Source organism: Muntiacus reevesi, chromosome 12 (assembly GCF_963930625.1).
Source record: "Muntiacus reevesi chromosome 12, mMunRee1.1, whole genome shotgun sequence".
NCBI classification, from domain to species: domain Eukaryota; kingdom Metazoa; phylum Chordata; class Mammalia; order Artiodactyla; family Cervidae; genus Muntiacus; species Muntiacus reevesi.
The window spans coordinates 15029056-15051069 of record NC_089260.1 but is presented as its reverse complement, the minus strand read 5'-3'; the positions used below and the strand labels follow the sequence as shown (position 1 = coordinate 15051069).

General features: G+C 40.1%; 1 protein-coding gene across 1 annotated transcript in view; it reads left to right on the top strand.

Annotated features, from left to right (window-relative positions):
• The window catches only part of NIPAL2 (NIPA like domain containing 2), a 79068-nt gene that overhangs the window by 40946 nt on the left and 16108 nt on the right, over nucleotides 1–22014 (top strand). The window contains exons 5-6 of the mRNA XM_065903289.1: nucleotides 9303–9424; nucleotides 20956–21052. Coding sequence (XP_065759361.1) covers nucleotides 9303–9424; nucleotides 20956–21052 — 219 coding nt within the window. The remainder of the gene's footprint in view (nucleotides 1–9302; nucleotides 9425–20955; nucleotides 21053–22014) is intronic.

Below are 22014 nucleotides of genomic sequence, written 5' to 3'. Positions count from 1 at the left end.
TAGAGTATTCCACTTCAAAGGACATATTTGATAGATTGTTCCGTGGAGGGACTACATGAAAATGAAAACCACATCCAAAAATTAGATGTACCAATTAACTACCTAATTTTTTGTTAGCCTTTTCCAAAAGTAACATAGAATATTGATCTTCAAAATTTTATTTAGGGGAAATTCCCTGGCAATCCAGTGGTGAGGACTCCACGTACTCACTGCTGAGGATTTGGGTTCAATCCCCGGTCAGGAAATTTAAGATCTCACAAGTCATGTAGTGTAGCCAAAAAAAAAAAAAATTTTTTTAATTTAGAAATACAGCTATTAATGAAAAAATCACAGTAGCCTTACTGGCTGTAAAAAATGTTTCTGCTGCACGGCAAAGGCATCACATATTGATTGTATCTTCTACCTCTTGTTGGAAACATCACTGGTGAGAAGAATTATAAAAATTCATATTTTCTTCCTTGACAAAATCCTGTCTGAATTACTGCCGACATATGATAATGAGTATGAGACTTTAGGCACTTTAAATAAAGCCATGTCTACTCAGTTCCAAGGAGATCATATTAAAAAAAAACTGTTTGAGTTTAAATGTGACACCAGCGTTGGTATGTTGAACATTTGTTTCCCTGATCATGTTTCCCTTGAGCCTAGTGTCTTGAAGGAGTTTTCACTTTTTCTTTTTCCTCCTTGATTTGATTCTGCTGGTAGAGTTTTTTAGTCAACACTGTCAAATTTTCATGGTTAAAATGTTTTTCCAAATGCATTCATATGTGAATTGTGGCTTTTCAAATACATTATTTTTCTATACTCTTTTTTCGTACTATGGTTATGGCCTCATTTGGGGACATTGTATGGAATCAGAAATAAGAATGAGCAATGCCTGAGTTTTATAGATTAAAGCAATTAGGCCCTACGGTATGTTTCTCATTTGTCAAAAGTCTTATGGAAACTTTAAGTCGTTTAATCTTACGTATGTCATCTTTTGTAATTAATGGCTGATTAATGTTTAAATAAATGTAAGGTATTTAATGAAGTAATACAGATGGATATAGAGGAAGTCTTGCCAATTATTATGAACCCTTGTGATAAAACGATGATTAAGAGAGAATCCCTGCCTTCAAGTAATATGGTCAATGATCAAATATATACAAAAATACATTTTTTAAAGCAGAACATAATATGTGTTATAATGCCTGAACCGTTAGTTTAGAACAGAGTTTCTCAGCCTCAGCACTACTAACGTTTTAGGTTGGATGATTCATCACAGGGGCATGTCCTGTGCATTGTAGTGTGTTTAGTGGCATCCCTTTTGGCCTTTACCCATTCGCTGCCAGCAGCACACTCTGCCCCAGTTATGACAACCGAAAATAACTTCAGACATTGTCACATCTCCCTTGGGGGGCGGAGGGCAGGCAAAATTGCCTCCGGTTGAGAACCACTGGTTTAGAATAAAGAGAGATTACTCTAGTTAGAAAGCTTAGAGAGGATTTTCTGTAGCACAGATACCATTTGAATTAGTTCTGACAGCTGAATAGGACGGGCATGGACCACCTCTAAGCATTTGGAGGATGGCAAACAGAGGGGATAACATGAGCACTGTTGACAAATGAATGAAAAGGTAAGATAAGTGTCTGTGTAGTACTGTGCTCCAAGCACTGCCAGTGAGGATTGGGAGAAAAATTAATGAAAGTCATAGCTATAGGAAGGAAAGAAATAGAAATATCAATATGTGCCAGTGATTTGATTATATTCTTAGAAAACCCAAGACCAACTGAACCTTACTAAAAGCAGTAAAGTAGTTCAACATCAAAGGATATAAAATAAACTCACTCTCAGAGGTTCAAAGCTGGATTCAACTTCTGCTGTCAACTGTGTGGCCAACACATTACTTAACTTCTCTAAGCCAGTTTGCTGACAAATATAGAAGACTATTTTAAGGGTCAAATTGGATAATTGATACAAGCACTTTGAGACATGGAAAGCCCTGTTATTAATAATAAAATTATTATTTCTATGATTAACTTCATTCCTAAGAGGTAATACTAAAAATGTAGGCAATATACTCACATACACATGTAACAACAACAACAAAAAAAAACCCTCTATCACTTCTTTGATTCTTTGCTAATTTTTCTTACTTTAAAAATAGCCAAGATTTATTAAATATCTATTTCTTTCAGGTACTATAAGTATTTTGCATGAACCGTCTCATTTAAATGTCAGAACATTCATTTACAGATCTGCTTTGTTATTGTTGTTTAGTCGCTAAGTCGTGTCCAACTCTTTTGCAACCCCAAGCTCCTCTGTCCATGGGATTTCCCAGGCAAGAATACTGGAGTGGGTTGCCATTTCCCACTCAAAGAGTTACGTGACTTTTGCTAAATTACTTTATCCCTTTAAGCCCCAAATTTCCTCATCCTTAAAATGAAGATAATATTACCTATGTCATAGGATTAAACAAGTATATAAAACTTGTGTATGTAAGACTCTTGGAAGAGGGTCTGTCATGTAATAAGTCCTCAATAATGGCTGCTATTATTATCATAGCTATTAATACCACCACCCACCACTCTGTGCTGTTTCTTCATGAAAGAAAACCTTGATTAGGATATTTTAGCGAACTTTAGTAATCCAGGTAACATTTCCCACAACTCTGAGTTTTTTTGCCTTTTACCTGAATGCTTTTTGAGCAGGGATTTATCTGTTATCATATTTGCATCGTACTGTAGTTAAAAATGATCAATTCTTGATTAACATTACAGGAATAAGAAAGGACACAGTCACCAATTCCATATCCGTTCCTCCGACAGCAATACCATATGATTATCATGACTTGAAATGTTATAACCCTTTTCAGGCTTAGAGAAGGACTCTTCCCCAACCATCCTCAGTAGTGTGTTAGGTCACATGTATTTTCTTGGGACCTATATTGCTGTTGCCTTGAGAAAACTTGGCTCTTTCTGTTAAAAGCTAAAAATGCATTGTTTTTTCTTTACAGGGACTGAGACCAAACAGGGGAAAGAGTAGTTAGTGGCATTTTATACAAGATTAACATATAAGCATGCTAAAAATCAAATTGTCAAAATGTGTAAAAAAATCATTTATTTTTCCTTGCTTCAGGCAAATGAAAGTTTGTTTTTCATGATGGAACAAATGAAGATTTTTTTGGACCATGTGGAAACAAGCTGAACTAATTTATTGCCAAATGTTGATCTGTGGCTATGAAGCTTTTCACCACTAGCCTCAAAAAATGACCTCACAAAAGCTATGTCTGAAAGAAATCACCAACTATTATTAATTCAATGACAGGCTTTGGACTGTGCTCTGATTCTTAGTGGATTAATAACTTTAAATTATTTTAATGATTATTTTTCCTCTAAAATGCACCAAAATTCTCTCCCCTTCAATCAGCCAAAACTATAGTATTTCCCCCTCTCCTCCCTTAGTCATCAAAAATACCGAATCTAATAGTCTGTGGGATCCTAGCTGACTTAAGTCCAGACATTGTCATCATAAAAATAAAAATTACATAAGCACTCTCCAGAGACCAGTTACTTGATTATTTCAAGTCACCTATATATGGTTTCCCCATTGATAGAATGTCAAGAGACTGATAGTGAGACGAAGACTACTTCCTTCCTTCCTTCTCCCACACTAGAGGTCAGCTTGGTTTGAAGCCAGGACCTAGAATACTAATCCAGCCAAACAAAAAATCATTTCTAGTTGAGAGGACAGATTGGCTATTTGGTTTTAAAACTGGCTCAAGAATGAGAGACTTTACGATGGTAGATTCAGAACAATTTAGATTCACTATATTATTTAGATAAGTTAAATAAGCAGGGTGACAGTATACACCCTGCTTAGTTAACTTATTGGAAGGACTGATGCTGAAGCTGAAGCTCCAGTACTTTGGCCACCTGACATGAAGAGCCGACTCATTGGAAAAGACCCTGATGCTGGGAAAGATTGAAGGCAAAAGGAGAAGGGGATGACAGAGGATGAGATGGTTAGATAGCATCACTGACTCAATGGGCATGAGTTTGAGCAAACTCCAAGAAATGGTGAAGGACAGGGAAGCATGGCTTGCTGCAGTCCATGGGGGTCACAAAGAGTCAGACATGACTTAGCGACTGAATAACACTTTTGAGACCTGCCAGTCCAGGGCTTCTTCAGGACTTGGCCTTAAGCCTGAGGAATCTGGAGAGACTAAACTGAGGAGAAGGCACCCTTTGGTGTGAAGGAACCCAGTTTATGCTGTGGTATTTAGTGGTATACCACTAAAGCAATAGCCGGACCCCCATTGATCAGGCGGCATATTGCAGGCTCTAAGAGAAGCAGACAGCAATGTAGGTTAAGGTCAGGTTAGCTGAATTTTTCAACTCTTGAGGCTATCAGAAGTCAGGTCAAACCAGATTTCAGAAGCTAGCTTAACCGCAGTTAACACTAACTGGCAATGAGCTGGAAGAGTGGGGACACAATTAAAAGCGATTTCAGGTTTTACTTAAGGAGAAGGGTGGGCTGGGAAATTGGGTGTCTTTTGAGGAAGAACTGTGCAAGTGGATTCTAGAGTCCAAGGCTTGCACAGGTGAGGAGCTCAGCAGGCTGTAGATGCCGGTGAACAGACACCTCAGAAGGAGCCTGCCTATAGGCTGTTTTCCCTTCCTCCATCTTTGTATATCAGCCTCTGTCCACAAGCATCTATAGGAAACTTCTGCAGCAGAGCTTCAGTAGCCTCTTGTAACAGAGGCTGTATTCTCACAGCTGGATCCAGTTAAATGTCAGGCATTTCTCAGAGTATAAAATATTCCTCCAAACACTACTTCAGGATGATATAAATGGTCAAATATGTTTAGAAAATATTACAACCATATCCTCCCCAAGGAGATTCACAATGAACGCTAACACATTCAGGCTCTCAGGGGTTTTCCAGTAAAATAGCGATTTAAATTTGTTTAACTCACCTCTTTCCAAATAGACTTGAGTTGAACCTTTTTTTGGTGGTGTGTCCATCTTATGAAACTGGGTTCTAGGGAACACCAGTTTGGAGACGCTCTTCTCAAGAAACTCAAGGGCCAGTCGGGGCCTTCAGGAACCGCTGCCAGACGGAGTCCATTCCTTTTCTCCCCTGTGGAGATGTTTCATCCAGCCTCATGTTGTGCTCAGTACAACTCCTGGGGTGCCACTCACTAAGACTACAAGGTGAATGACAGACTTGTGTAATCCATTTGTCAGCCCTGGTCCATTATGCATACAAGAGGCAGAAGAGTATAATCATTAAGAACAGGTTATCTAGGGACTTCCGTGGTGGTCCAGTGGTTAAGATTCCACGCTCCCAATGCAGGGGGCCCGGGTTTGATCCCTGGTCAGGGAACTAGATCCCACATGCCACAATTAAGACCTGGCACAGCAAGTAGATAAATAAACATATGTGTGTGTGTGTGTGTGTGTGTGTGTGTATGTGTGTGTGTGTGTGTGTGTATATATATATATATAAAGAGTAAGTTACCTAGGTTCCAATTCAAGTTCTTCACTTAGCCCAGACAAGACAATTATTCTGTCTGTGACTCAGTTTTCTCATATGTCAAATACGACTAGTAATAATTTAATAGTATCCAATGTTATATATTATACAATAGACATATACCATATGTTAGTATAGTAACATGCAGTATAGTTATTTTTGCAGGCTTTTTGTAAGAAATATTAGTTGTGTTTGTATAAAGCATTTAGATTATGCTAAGTATTAGCTATTGCTATTATAGTTCTTATTATCATCACATTTCTGTGTGATGGTGATCATAATGTAACTCTCATGTCAGCCACAATTGTCTATGAAATCTATAGCTTTGAGCACATTGCTTAAAAAGAATAATTACCATCCCTTGGCATATGCGCTCCCAGTACACCTAGTCCATCTACTCCAAAGAGCAGGGATGAGCTTGTTTGCCTGTTTTGTACATATGACAAGTTTATAGGAAGAGATTTTATTAATACTTGTATCAAGCTGAATCTGAAATGCCCACCAGATCATTGTAGATTTTTATATGACTTCAGTTGTATTTGATGAGAAAATGTATTTGGTGTAGGTCTGGGCATAAGGGTGGCAGATGAGCACACATCCCTGTATCATGGGTCGTATCCAGCATCCCATGGTTAACGACCACCTGCAGCTGACTCACTGCTGCCTGACCGCTCCGCCGTTGGTCCCCACCAATGGTCAGCTCTCAGTGCTTTCTGTACCAGTTCCCTGAGGTTAGGGCTTCCCTGGTGGCTCAGACAGTAAAGCACCCGCCTGCAATGTGGGAGACCTGGATTCAATCCCTGGGTTGGGAAGATCGCCTGGAGAAGGAAATGGCAACCCACTCCAGTATTCTTGCCTGGGAAATCCCATGGACAGAGGATCCTAGTGGGCTACAGTCTATGGGGTCACAAAGAGTCAGACACGATTTAGCAACTAAACAACGACAACAACGTGATGTTTCATGCCACTTTTAGGAAAAGGTGGGATATAAAAATATTTTGCAGAAATTTCTTGAAGCAACTGCTGGTGGCTATCTGCAACACTTTCAAACACTTATGAAAAATGTGCACATGACTCATGAAGGAGACAGTATATCACATAGGAAAATAAAAATGACACCAAGGAAACAAACAAATTAGAGCAGTTGTCCAGAACTGCCTTCATAAATGTAGGACATTGCTGAAATTAAAATTATTAGCAAGAAAGAACGTGTGACCGCCTGAGTGGCCATAGAGTTACTCACTAGACTCGCAGTGATGTGAGGTTCACATGAGATAATACATGTGAAAAATTACTTTGAAAGGGTACTCGCAAAACCATCAGTTGTTGCATTTGTTCTTAACAAGCTTTGGAAGGCGGTGAGGATCTGCACTGGTGGAAATGGGCACAGGCCGAATTGGAAATAACACTGCCTCCATGAATGGAACACTCTGCAGACTCTGCAAGAATGAGGCTGCCTGACATATAATGATGTGAAACGTTTTCCGAGATGTTCTTGGAGTAGAAAAAGATGTTCTGTTAAGTAGGAAAAAAAGCAAGATACAGAAAAGTGTGTATAATATGCTAACATCATTCTGTGTAAAAAAAAAAAAAAATCAAAACGCATGCACTCTCACCCACGCCTACCTAAAGCATCTTTGGGAAGAAAATCTCAAGAGACAGCAGCAGTAGCTCAGTTTGAGGAGGGGACCTCGTGGGCCACAAGGATGTGAGAAAGAATTTCCTTTCGCTGATCCCTCTTGTATGGCTTTTCAGTTTTTTACTGTATGCATGTGTTATCCATTCCAAACTAAAATGTCAAGGTCTTCCCTGCTGGCGCAGCAGTAAAGATTCCACCTGCCAAGGCAGGAGACACAGGTTCAATCCCTGATGTGGGAAGATCCCACATGCCATGCCGCAACTATTGAGCCCGTGCTCTAGAGCCTGGGAGCCTCAACTACTGAGCCACCGGCCACAACCACTGAAGCCCGTGTGCCCCAGGGCCCCTGCTCCTGCGGCAAGAGAGGTCACCACAGCGAGAAGCCCATGCATTGCAACTAAAGAGTAACCCTCACTTGCCTCGGCTAAAGAAAAGCCCACGCAGCAATGAAGACCCAACACAGCCAAAGATAAATAAATAAAAACCAAATTCTTGGAAAACAAAATTTGACACTAGATAGATAAGATAAAGAAACAATTGGCAGAGGAACTCAATATAATTAAGAGATTTGGGTTTCACAAGAATAGGTTGGCAGTCTCTTGAAATTTTGAAATTGTATTTCAATGCATTTATTCTGCTTTACTAAGTTTAGAAAGCTGGGTTTTTTAAATATCCCTTCTTCCTAGGAATGTAATATTGAACAATTATCTTATAAGATCTTTGGTTTCTTTCTTTTTTTTTTTTTTTTTGGTCAAAGAAAGGACAGACCTGACCAATAATTTTGCCCAAATTCTTATATATGGTTTTTATTATATGCTTAATAATGTATATTGTTTTCTTTTTTAAAATTCTCATTAGAAAATAACTTTTAAAATTGTGTGTATAATTTCTGTCTTCACAAAGTAGTACTGAATAAATTGTTATATTAGAGTAAGCTTATTTTATAGCTCCTACACTATACCATGAATAGCTGTTGTCTAGCTTGTATAAAAAATCAAATGGATTCTCAGAAACTAGAGTTCAAAACTCTAATAAATCATTAGGTTGAGAACAATAGGAAATTGATGTCTTCAAATTATGAGATTGTATAGACAAACCAAATTGTTTCAGGTTGGAGTATGTGCTGGTTGTAAATTATATACACAACAATGCTGACCTCAGTGGTGAAACAGGTTGAATTATGTTTTCAAGTTGTGCTCCCCAAAAAATGCTACATAAATCAGTTTTTCTCAGGCTGATAATTATTAATAAATAATCAGTTTCCAGTGTTATTTAGAAAGCCAAGTCTGCTTCTCTGTAGCCACTTCTCCCCCACATTTTCCGTTCCTCCATTATTATAAGTAATGTTAAAGTGATGACAGTAACACATTCCTACATAGGTTTATTATGTGATATTTTACCGAGCTATCCCTGGAATTCTGGATTTTAAATTAGATCAAGTCAATCTGACTCAGAGTCAGCATTCACTTTGTTATTTCTCCTAAAAGGACTCCCAAAACTGACAATGATTATGGTATTCATTTACCAGAGTTTCAAAGTGTAAAATACCCAAGTATGTGTGTGTAAAGGGTCCAAGGTGAGTAAGTGCAGAGTGGACCATCAGGTGATGGATCTCCCTACTCTCTGGGCCCTGCCATCTAGATCTAGGTGGATCTAGATTCATCAGGCACTTCCTGGTCCACATGGAAACAAGCAGCCAGGTTGGATGTGTTTCCACATCTCCATGCGCATGTGTTCTGATCGTCCCCATCTCTGGGGAAACCTTCTCTGTAGAGGTCAGGATTCATCTTGAACAACAGAAAAAAATCAGAAGTTATGTGCTATCCCATCCATCCTGTGACCCTTATCTTATCCCCTTCTAAAGGTAATGTTGTTGGGTAAATGCGTGATGTTCTTGGGATGGTTTGATGGATTGTATTTTCATAGGCATCCCTTGGAGAAGGGAAAGGCTACCCACTTCAATATTCTGGCCTGGAGAATTCCATGGACTATAGTCCATGGGATCGCAAAGGGTCGGACACGAATGAGCGACTTTCATTAACTGTCATGACTTACAAGTAATGCTCAGTGTATAGGAAATGTTTACATAAACAAAACGGCTTGAATGGCCCTTTTTCAACATGGTTTGTCTTTTCAATTTAAAAGGTATGACTTTGGCATTGGCAGGAACATATCTATTGGTGAACTTTGCTCCAAATATAACTCAGGCTATCTCCGCAAGAAGAGTACAGTATTACTTTGTTGGCTGGCAGTTCATGATCTACATGGTAAGAATTCTAAAAATTTTTCTATCCTAGAAGCAATATTGTCTAGACCACTGGTACATGGAAATGTTGGAGAACTAGTATAATCTTTTCTTCTCAGTGTTAACAACTCATTAAAATGTAAATATATTTGACCAGTATTTGAAACACTAAATCAACAATAGAAGTACCCCTGTTCCCTGGGTATTCTGTCCTTGGGGATAACTTATCACTGGAACAGTTTCCACAATTTAATGGAATTTAATCCAGCAAATTCCAGAGTCACATATTTTAGGACAACTCAAAAACAAAAAAAACCCTCTCTTCCCAAGTCAAAGGAAAGTACCTGAAGACATATCTTACTTCACTGAATTTTATTTAAGGTAGGTATTCTCTTCAAAAAAGCACTCATAGAGACCCATACAGTAGCTTGTCTGAAGAGAAATAAGACAATACTGAGAGATGGGGAAAAGAAAAAACAGAATGAGCTGATGTAGAAATTGGAAGCCACTAATTGGGACTTTTTTTAAAAATTTGATGCAATGACTATGTCTGTTGGGTATTAAGAGAGAATGTGATTGAAATAGTTGGCATATAACTTGTTATAGAAGTCAGTTTAGATTGGAAATTAAGAATATTCTAGAAAAGGCAGGCAGGCAGAAGAAAAATGGGGTTGTCTAGATGAGCATTTAACCAAGAACTAAACTGGTAAAATAGTTGTGAATTCAATAAAAAGAATCAAGGCACACAGAGTCATACATTTTTAGGGTTAGAAGTGACCTCAAAAAACTATCGGGCCCAGTGCTCTGCCTTTAAAGCAGGTTCAGTTCAGTTCCGTTCAGTCGCTCAGTTGTGTCCAACTCTTTGCGGCCCCATGGACTGCAGCACGCCAGGCCTCTGTGTCCATCACCAACTCCTGGAATTTACCCAAACTCATGTCCATTGAGTCAGTGATGCCATCCAACCATCTCATCCTCTGTCATCCGCTTCTCCCCCTGCCCTCAATCTTTCCAAGCCTCAGGGTCTTTTCAAATGAGTCAGCTCTTTGCATCAGGTGGCCAAAGTATTGGAGTTTCAGCTTCAACATCAGTCCTTCCAATGAACCCTCAGGACTGATCTGCTTTAGGATGGCCTAGTTGGATCTCTTTGCAGTCCAAGGGACTCTCAAGAGTCTTCTCCAACACCACAGTTCAAAAGCATCAATTCTTCGGTGCTCAGTTTTCTTTATAGTCCAACTGTCACGTCCATATGTGACCAGTGGAAAAACCATAGCCTTGACTAGACAGACCTTTGTTGGCAAAGTAATGTCTCTGCTTTTTAATATGCTGTCTAGGTTGGTCATAACTTTCCTTCCAAGGAGTAAGCATCTTTTAATTTCATGGCTGCAGTCACCATTCGCAGTGATTTTGGAGCCCCAAAAAATAAAGTCAGCCAGTTTCCCCATCTATTTGCCATGAGGTGATGGGACCAGATGCCATGATCTTAGTTTTCTGAATGTTGAGTTTTAAGCCAACTTTTTCACTCTCATCTTTCACTTTCATCCAGAGGCTCTTTAGTTCTTCTTTGCTTTCTGCCATAAGGGTGGTGTCATCTGCATATCTGAAGTTATTGATATTTCTCCCGGCAATCTTGATTCCAGCTTGAGCTTCTTCCAGCCCAGCATTTCTCATGATGTACTCTGCATATAATTTGAATAAGCAGGGTGACAATATACAGCCTTGATGTACTTCTTTTCCTATTTGGAACCAGTGTGTTGTTCCATGTCCAGTTCTAACTGTTTCTTCCTGACCTGCATACAGATTTCTCAAGAAACAGGTCAGGTGGTCTGGTATTCCCATCTCTTTCAGAATTTTCCACAGTTTATTGTGATCCACACAGTCAAAGGCTTTGACATAGTCAATAAAGCAGAAATAGATGTTTTTCAGGAACTCTTTTGCTTTTTCAATGATCCAGCAGATGTTGGCAATTTGATTTCTGGTTCCTCTGCCTTTTCTAAAACCAGCTTGAACATCTGGAAGTTCACGGTTCACATGTTGCTGAAGCCTGGCTTGGAGAATTTTGAGCATTACTTTACTAGCGTGTGAGATGAGTGCAATTCTGTGGTAGTTTGAGCATTCTTTGGTATTGCCTTTGTAAAATAACCCTGCTTTATACCTGTTATTTAAACCTGGTGTTTGCAGGGACGTGGTCTCAGTCCCTGCTCTCAGTGTGACTCAGGATGTTACAGCAGGAACCTTACTGTATTACACTATTGTGTGGCCATTCCTAGTCAGGTGACCAGAAGCCTGTATATCTTACCATCTCTGAGATATAATTCTAACCACTGGGGCACAAGTGTTTACCGGGCTTTTCTGTTTATATCTCCCACTCCTCCTGTCTCTTACTCAACAAAAATCTGTTTTAAAAAAAATTCCTCATACACTACACACCCTTTAATAAACCAACCTATTCCCCCCTAAACACCACCGAAAATGTATTCCCCTCCACCCCCTCAGCTCCCAGTCACTCCTCACTCATCATAATGTACCAAATCCCTCCCCAAGAACTGCCGGATGGAGGTGCTGCCTTGGTCCTGATTCTTCTTGCCTCTTGTGCGGCATTTTCTGACAGCCCACTCTCTTCTCCTGGCATCGCTCCCATCCTGGGCTTCTTCAGTTTGTTTTCCCTGTTTCTCTTCATCCTGTCTGATCAGTCCATCCCAAGCTCTCGGGGGGCACCCCCTCCTCTTCTGCATCCATGCTGCACAACTCTTCCAAGGTTTTCTGGACTGATCTCATTGCCTACTCCACCACCGTCGTTCTTTAGAAAGACTTTCAGATCCAGACTTGCGTGTCCTTCCCAGATCTCTCCTGACCCCAAAGCTGTGTTTTCATCTGTCCACTTGTTACCACCGACTCAATGAGTTTGAGCAAACTCCGGGAGAAAGTGAAGGACAGGGAGGCCTGGTCCAAGGGGGTCTCAAAGGGTCAGACACGACTGAGGGACTGAACAACAGCAGCGACTTACTCCTTATTCCTGCTTGGCTATCCCATAGAGTCCACAGGACTAACATCTCAGAAACTGAACTCAAGGTCTCCTCCCCTAAATTCCCTCCTCTCTTAAATCGGAAAGTTCCCTTTAACCTCATCCTCCAACAAACTTCAGGAGTGGGCTTTCTGTTTCAGAGTAGGCTTCCTCAGGTCTGTCGTACTCCCCCCCCCCTTTTATCTTCCTACTTGTCCACTGTACCCAATCCTTTAACTATTAAAGCTTTCATCAATCAAATCTAAGTACTAGAAGGACTCTTTGAGCATTCCGTGATAGTCTAGACTTGAAGTCCTACCAACACATTATTATTCTTTGCCTACAGGCAAAACAAATTCTTCATCCGGTAGGAAAAGGGTCACAGAGTCTGCAACCAGAAAATTAAAAGCCTGCACTGAATCCTTTGGAGATTAAAGATGCATCAAGACTTATTTCCTGGAATAAACAGCATTGTTTGATAATGATGTATTTTATATTGTTTTAATACCAGAGAAAACATTTTAAAAGAAAAAAACTACTTTTTTAAGCCTTCTAATTCCACAAAAATGTACGCTGAAATAATTGCATTTTTCTATTTTCCAAAGGTAAATCTTAAGTTAATTTATTCACAAATTCATCCAACTAATTTAATCACCTAGAATATAGAGGAGAATTCTTGAAGCAGGAATTTTACAATCCTGAGAGAGACTCATATTCCTGTAAAACAATGAAAGAATATTTGAAAATAAATGTCACCAAAAATGCAGATAATTCCAGATATTTATAAGACAGCATAAAATGAAACTTTAATAGAGTCACATTTGAATAACACTATTGGCGTTAGACTCTTAGGGGAATAGATCTATATTATCTTAGTTTATCTCAGTTTGGAATTTAATCCATTATATGTTACATCTCTAAAGACTCTAGAAGTTATCAATTGTATACTAAGATCTTGACTTGAAGTTTAGTTTTAAGTCTGTTAACATGTACATAATTAATATTTAATCCTTCGTTGTGCCAGGTTCTGTACTTTTTCTGCAAACTGATTGCAGAGATCATAATTATAGTAACTAAGGCAATTCTTTGAAGAATCGTTCATCTAACTGTTTTTATATTGCATATTATTTATACAATATTTGTATTATATCTTGTATTTGTATATTACACCAAGTATAAAATACAGCACATGAACTGCCTTTTGAGACTGATCAAATAAGCAGTAAAATGAATAAAAATATTTTAAAGTCTAAATAAATTTTACATATCTCAAAAGGGGATTATAAAGTCATAGACTAACTAAGAGTATCTCCTTTTATCATGTGTTTAGCTGTCTCAGGTCAATATCCATCTTCCCTTTAAGAATTACATGAAGTGGAAGCCTCAGAAACAAGGCCCAACCTCTGAGCTGGGACTTTTTGGGGAAGGAAGAGGATTTGAGAAGCTTGGTGTCTACTCGTCAGAGAGGAATGAAGTGTCCTTTGCTTATCCACTAAAACATACTTTCCCACCTGGTGCTTGCCAAAAAGCAAAAAACAATCAGGTTTTCAAGGTCAGACTAGCTTGGAGAGATGCTGTGAAACATACCTGGCCCCCTGAGAAATTCATCATTTCCGTTAGCATGTTAAAAACTAGAAGTCCTTTAGGGAAGAGTTAGGCCTAACCTTGTTAATCCTGCCCTGCCCCGGCTTATTTGACCACGAGGCCCTGTTCTCGAAGGGCCTTTTGTTGAACAGCAACTATGAATACCTCGGCAGAACCCACAGGAGGGGCTGTGGCTGAGTCTCAGTTACTCTGTGTTCTTTGGCAGGCTTGATCGTGGCTGGTTTTTTTTGTTTTGTTTTGTTTTGCACACCCAGATTTCCCCACAGGCTATTCTCCTTCACAAAATAACCTGCATGGTGCTCATTTTCTCTCCACCAGAAAAAAAATTAAATAAGCAGAAGCAGGGGCCCAGCCTGCCATTCGGTGTGATTTTCTACCCCAAAACCCACTGTTAAGTCAGCCTTTCTGGCAAAAGCTGCTTCAACACCCACCAGCAGGTGTTAAAACCTGAAAGGAGAAAACTCTGTTTCTGTAAGTCCTCTGTGTCTGCTGTGTGAGGCTCATCTGCTTGGTTGTCTGAATGGAAGGAGCGCTCACGGGTCTGCACTCGGACCCACTTCTGCAGCCGAGATCAGCAACCTCACTGAGCAGGTTGAGCCCTGTGCCCCCGCCAACTACGTTCTCTCCTTCACCCGAGCAGCAGTCCTAAACGTTGGCAGATGGGGAAACCGAAGTAGAGCGGTTCAGTAGCTTGTCTGAGGTCACATAAATGCTAAGTGAAAGAGCCAGAATTCAAAACCAGGTGGACCACTTCTGGGGTACATGCTCCAATTCATTTCCCCACCCACCTCTCCATGCAGAATTGATACAGGCTGACCTCCAAGCATCAGATCTTTGTCCAGATGTGGCTTTAGAGAGAATCTTTGCAGAGCCCATTTCTTTTGGACAAGGACACTATATCAAAAACTGCACTTTCAGAGAGAACTTGACGAGAGAAGATGAGATAACTGCAGGCTCGGAGTTTGGTACTGGGAGTGGGGTTTCCAGTGGTGAAACTTTGTGTTTCTCTCATGTCACATCATCCCATGGACTGCCAGTGCTCTTTTTGCCACCGACAACGAAGTGATTGCTATTGTTGTTGTTTAGTCGTTAAGTTGTGTCTGACTCTTTGTGACCCCATGGATTGCAGCACACCAGACTCCTCTGTCCTTCACTATCCTCCCGGAGTTTGCTCAAATTCATATCCGTTCAGTCAGTGATGTTAGCTAACCACCTCATCCTCTGGCGAAAACAGGGTGAGGAGTGCCTTTAAATTCAATTAGAGAATGAATCCAGAAAACCCAGAATCAATTCAGAAAACTCATCCTGAAGATTTTGTTCCTCTGGAAAGACTTCAAGTACCCAAACCTGAATTCGTTTCCTATTTTTCCTATAACCAACTGTCGCACACTTAGTGGCTTAAAACAACGTGATTTTATTTTCTTAACAGTTTTGAAAATCAGAGATTCAACATGGGTCTCATGGACTAAAATCAAGATATTGGCAGAGCTGTGTTCCTTGCTAGCGCCCCTGGGGGAGAATCTGTTTCCTTGCCTTTTCCAACTTCTAGAGGCGGCCAGCATTCCTTGACTTGGGTCTTTCTCATGTTACATCTCTCTCTGACCACAGCTGGGAAGGTTCTCTGCTTTTAAGGACCCTTGTGACTACACTGGGCCCACTTGGACAATCCAGGATAATCTCTGCATCTCAAGGTCCATAGCCTTAATCATGTCCGGGAAGCCCCTTTGCTGTGTAAAGTAACATACACACAAGTTCCAGGGACTAGGACGTGGACATCTTGAAGTGGGGTAGGGCATTATCCTGCCTACCAGAGGAAACCCCTCTGAGCCTTGGTTTCCTTATCTATAAAATGAGGATAATAATAGCACCCACCTCCTGAGACGGTTGTGAGAATTAAATGAATTAGTACAAGTAAAGCGTGTGGAGAGCGTGCACCCTGTGCTGTTATTACTTCCGGCCTCTGAGATAGCAGTCAGCAAAGCTGCTGCTTCTGGGTTGCAGCAACCTGCAGAAGTCACAGCTTCTTTAATACTGAGTTTTTGCTCAGAGAGGAGGGAAAATGTTACTAGGAAAAAAATTAACATTAACTCACGCGGCTTGGATATTTTACTCCTGGGAGCTCTGTGATCTCTTGCCACAGGACAGAACCCATGGCAAATAACAGTCATTCTGTGAATAACAGAAATTCATATTTTATTGATCTGAAATCATAGAGGTGAAGTTTGCAAAAAAAGTCACATATGATTTTTTAAACTGACAGCTACCACCATCCCCCTCAAAAAAAATAATTGGTGTGCTAACAGGTTGAGCTAACATGCTGTGTGCCTTGGTGCAGGAATGGCTTCCTTCCCCCAGCCACAAATACCACGATCCCAAAGGCTGCTGGGAGCTGTCTGTTATCACATCACATGAGAAATGGACGCCTCTGGTTGAGGGGAGACCAAGCTGAGAGGGATGTTTCGGTTTTGATGGCAGCTTTCGGGAAGGTGAAGAGATAGGAATGGAATAGATTTTGTAGCACAACCTGACTAAATTAAAGGTCTGGCAAATAAGTCCTATAAGAAAAAGTTAAAATAATTGGTTTCATTTGCCAGGAAAAGACAAGACTAAAGGATGAGTTAATCTTCGGTGTTAGATGAAAAGGTTTTAAATGAGGAAGATATGGTTCTGCTGCTTTCCATACCCACAGAGGATTAAGGGGAGAAACAAAGCAATGGGTGAAACCTTGAGTTGGAACAGGAGACACTTGTGTTTATTTAGAAGAGGCTCCATGAGTAATATGCAATCCTGAAAGTAGTGAAATCCCCAACTCTCGTCATTTTTAAGGGGAAAAAAAAAAAAACTAGTGCTGATATTTTTACTTGTCCAGTGTAAACATTCAAATTTATAATTTCAGTCCAGAGATACTGTCTCTTTGGGAGAAAGAAAAGAGCTTTGCTTCAGCTATCTTGTTGATCAGTCACTAAGTCATATCTGACTCTCTGTGACCTCATGGACTGCAGCATACCAGGTTTCCCTGTCTCTCACTATCTCCCTGAGTTTGCTCAAATTGTGTCAATGATGCCATCCAACCATCTCATCATCTGTCACCCCCTTCTCCTGCTCTCAATCTTTCTCAGCATCAGGGTCTTTTCCAATGAGTCAGCTCTTCGCTTCAGGTGGCCAAACTATTGGAGCTTCAACGTCAATCCTTCCAATGAATATTCAAGATTGATTTCCTTTAGGATGGACTGGTTTGATCTCCTTGTTGTCCAAGGGGCTCCCAAGAGTCTTCTCCAACACCACAGTTCAAAAGCATAAATTCTTCGGTGCTCAGGCTTCTTTATGATCCGACTCTCATACTTGTACATGACTACTGGAAAAACCATAGCTTTGACTATAAGCAGCTTTGTCGGCAAAGTGATGTCTCTTCTTTTTAATATGCTATCTAGTTTTGTCATAGCTTTCCTTCCAAGGAGCAGTCACCATTCGTAGTGATTTTGGAGCCCAACAAAATAAAAATCTATCACTGTTTCCACTTTTCCCCCATCTATTTGCCATGAAGTGATGGGATAGGATGCCATCATCTTAGCTTTTTGACTGTTGAGTTTTAAGCTAGTTTTTTCACTCTCTTCTTTCACCTTCCTCAAGAGGTTATTTAGTTCCCTTCACTTTCTCCCATTAGAGTGGTGTCATCTGCATATCTGAGGTTGTTGATATTTCTCCTGGCAGTCTTCATCACAGCTTGTGATTCACCCAGCCTGGCATTTCGCATGATGTACTCTGCATATAAGTTAAATAAGCAGGGTGACAATATACAGCCTTGACGAACTTCATTCCCAATTTTGAACCAGTCCGTTGTTCCGTGTCTGGTTCTGTTACTTCTTGATGTACACACAGGTTTCTTAGAAGACAGGTAAGGTGGTCTGGTAGCCCTATCTCTTTAAGAATTTTCCACAGTTTGTTGTGATCCACACAGTCAAAGGCTTTAGCATAGTCAGTGAAGGCAGATGTTTTTCTGGAATTCCCTTGCTTTCTTTATGACCCAATAGATGATGACAGCTTAATTTCTGGTTCCTCTGCCTTTTCTCAATTCAACTTGTACATCTGGAAGTTCTTGATTCACTTACTGCTAAAACTTAGCTTGAAGGATTTTGATCATTACCTTGCTAGTATGTGAAATGAGTGCATTTGTATGGTAGTTTGAACATTCTTTGGCATTGCCTTTCTTTGGGATTAGAATGAAAACTGACCTTTTCCAGTCCTGTGGTCACTGCTGAGTTTTCCAAATTTCCTGACATATTGAGTGCAGCAGTTTAACAACATCATCTTTTAGGAATAGTTCAGCTATTAGGAATAGTTATTTACTATTTAGGAATTGTTCAGCTGGAATTCCATCATCTCCACTAGCTTTGTTCATAGTAATGCTTCCTCAGGTCCACTTGATTTCACGCTCTAGAATGTCTGGCTCTAGATGAGTGATCACACCATCATGACTATCAGGGTCATTAAGATCTTTTTTGTGTAGTTCTATGTACTTTTGCCCCCTCTTCTTAATCTCTTTTGCTTCTGTTAGGTCTTTGCCATTTCTGTCTTTTATTGTGCCCATCTTTGCATGAAATGTTCCCTTGGTATCTCTAATTTTCTTGAAGAGGTCTCTAGTCCTTCCCATTCTATTGTTTTCCTCTATTTCTTTGCATTGTTCACTTAAGAAGTCTTTCTTATCTCTCCTTGCTACTCTGGAACTCTGCATTCAGTTGGGTATATCTCTCCATTTCTCCTTTGCCTTTCACCTCTCTTCTTAGGTGTTTGTAAGGTCTTCTCAGACAACTTTTGGATTTTCTTAAGGACCTCAAAAAAGAAAAAAAATACTAAAAAATAAAATTGAGAGTTCAAAGTTACACTAGTTTTCTTAAAAGAAGGAAAATTTTAGGCATTCAGTCAGTTAATACTTATTGAATACTCAGTTTATTAGACATTAGGTCTGTTCTTTTGCAAACTGTTGATAATAAATTTGATATGTAATTAACTCATTAATTCCAAAAATACTTACTGAGTGACCGAGTGCCAGGCACTGGAGAAAGAAAAGGTTCCTGTTCTTACAGAGCTGATGTGCTGGTGGAGACAGACAAGAAATACATAAACACGTAGACAGGTCATGGTTAAGACACTCTACAGTTGCCACCTGAAGTAGAGGTTGTGATAGAATGACTAGGTGACTCTGTTAGAACAGAGGGATCTAGGAAGACCTCTCCAAGGGACTGAGTGACTAGGAGTCATTGTGCAAACAAAAGCTCAGGGAAAGCGCGTTCCAGGCTGGGCAAACTGTCAGTGCAATTGTCCAAAGGCAGGAGCAGCCTTAGAATCACAAAGAACTGAAGTGGGGTGGTGGGGAAGCCGTTGTAGCTACTGCAGGTGGACCATCCATGAGCCAGCCGTACACGATGCGGAGGCCCCAGGAGTCTTAAGCAAAGGAATGACTAGGTCTAATTTATATTTTTACTACATGTATCATCCTGGATGAATCTTATAATACACAGTGGAAAAAAAGCAAATGAGGGAAGGCAAGTATATGACTCCACTTGTATAAAGAACAAATGTGCAAAAATAAATGGTATCATTTGGGAATACATAGAAACATAATTTAAAAAAATGAATGGTAAACACAAAATTCAATGTAGTGGTTCCTGAGGAGGTCACAGAAGGAGGGTAGAGCAACTGGGAAGGGAAGACTTCATAGAGATTGATGGGTTCTAGTTCTCAGATTGGGTAGAGGGCACAGTGATATTTGTCATAATACTGTGAATACCTAATATGTATATCATACAAGTAATGAGTCTCTATGAATGAAATAGTTCATTATCCAAATTGCATTTTTAAATGACTCCTCTTGTTGCTCAATGGCTGGATGATTAAGAGACAGGAGTCAAGTCACAGACAAAGTAGAAGCTGTTGCAGCAGAGAGGATGGGGGGAGGGAGGGAAAGAGAGGACTTTTCAGCTTGTGCAACAGGACACCTCCTGAGGCGGTGGGGCCCAGGAGGAAGAGGCAGAGAAGCTAGGCAATCATGAATTAAGTGTTGGCCAAACCAGAGAAGAAAATGTGTATTGAGTCCTGGTTTCCATACTATCAGCTACCCCTTGGCCTAAGTAAAGTATTATAGATAGTGGTGTATTATTTTTATAACAAGGGTCAAGCTGTGTTTCCAGGGGCTTCCCTGGTGGTCCAGTGGCTGACACTCTGCGCTTAGTTCAGGGGGCCGAGTTCAATCCCTGGTCAGGGATCTAGACTCCACTTGCTGCAATGAAAGATCCAGCATGCTGCAACTAAGACCCCACATAGCCAAATAAATAAATTAAATATATTAAAAAAAAAACAACTTGTTTCTAGAACCACACACACAAAAAATAGTCTTCTAAATGTGATACCATCAATTCTTTATTTTTGTTATCACTGGAATGAGCCATAACAATTCAACCTTGTTGATGGAGAGGGGGAAAAAAAAAGTTAAGTGTTGGGACTTCTCTGGCAGTCCAGTGGTTAAGACGCCACACTTCTACTGCACGGCGTACGGGTTCCAGTCCTAGTCAGGGAACTAAGATCCTACATGCCCCGTGGTACGGCCCCTCCCCCTCATAAAGAGTTAGGTGTTGCCCATATTCATATGATATGGCTGTTGAGCGTGCACGTGGGAATGCCTGGTCGACAACTGGGTGATGAGACTGGACTTCCAGGGAGAACCGGAGATCTAGAGCCAGGTGTCATTGCCCTTGGAGGTGGTGGTAGAAGTCAGTCTGCGTGGCTGAGGCTCCTTATGTTGTTCTCATAGATTTAGAATTGTCCTTGGGAACTCTAGTCACCCTCAACCCTCATATGATAATCGTTGCAAAATCAAAAAGAGAAGTGTGGCATTCTGAAGACTTTGTGTAGAATGATTTAAACTTTACTCTTCCTATTTCCCTTTCTAGATTTTAGAAATATTAATTTTCTGCATCCTCCTGTATTTCCATAAAAGAAAAGGAATGAAACACATTGGGATTCTGCTAACCCTGGTGGCACTCCTAGGTAAGGATGTTTTATTTTCTAATTCTCTAATCTAGCCATGCTAAGTCATAAAGGACTTTAAAAGAGAAATATTTGAGCATTCCGTTCTTTCTCATTGTTTCTACTTTTCAATTCTGATCTATAGAAAGAAACTCAGTTATGCCAATTATAGTTTGCATGTCCATTGCTACAATGGATATGTGCTTATTTTTTTTATATATTTAAGCAATTTTACTTCTTGATCATTTTCTTTGCTCTCTGACAATTTGAGGGGTTTTTTTGCAGTAAGTAATTAAAGAAACAACTGAATCAACCCAGTTGAAACTTTTTTTATCAGAAATGAACTATCAAAGCCTATCCTGTTTACATTTTTTAAGAAAATTGTACAACATGACTAATATGAAACACACATGTGTGCAGTATGATTTTCTTTTTTTGTTATTTATTTATTTTTGGATGTATCAGTCCTTAGTTGAGGCATGCGGGATTTTTCATTGTGGTATGCAGGCTCAGAACATGCAGGTTGTCTAACGAGTTCAGCAGCTGAGGCACACGGGCTTAGTTGCCCCACAGCATGTGGGATCTTAGTTCCCCAACCAGGGAATCGAACCCATGTCCCCTGCATCGGAAGGCAGATTCTTAACCACTGGACCACCAGGCAAGTCAGTGATTTTCTTAAATACAACATTTCTCTCACTCATTTACCTACCCATTTCCTTTTTTCCAGATATACGTTATAAGATTTGAAAACTGATGCCTACATAAGCCCTCTCTATATTTTAAAACGTATTTTCCTTCCCTACTCCTCCATCTCTGTCTCTCTGTCTGTCTCTATGTCTCTTTCTCTCATATATGTATCAACTGTAGGAGATCTCACTAATCATTTGGGAAATTCCCTTTTTAAAGATTTTTTATTTATAATCCGCCCTTTGCTGCTTCTTTGCCAATAAGATGACCCATCCATCCTGTGTTGTTTGCTCTGA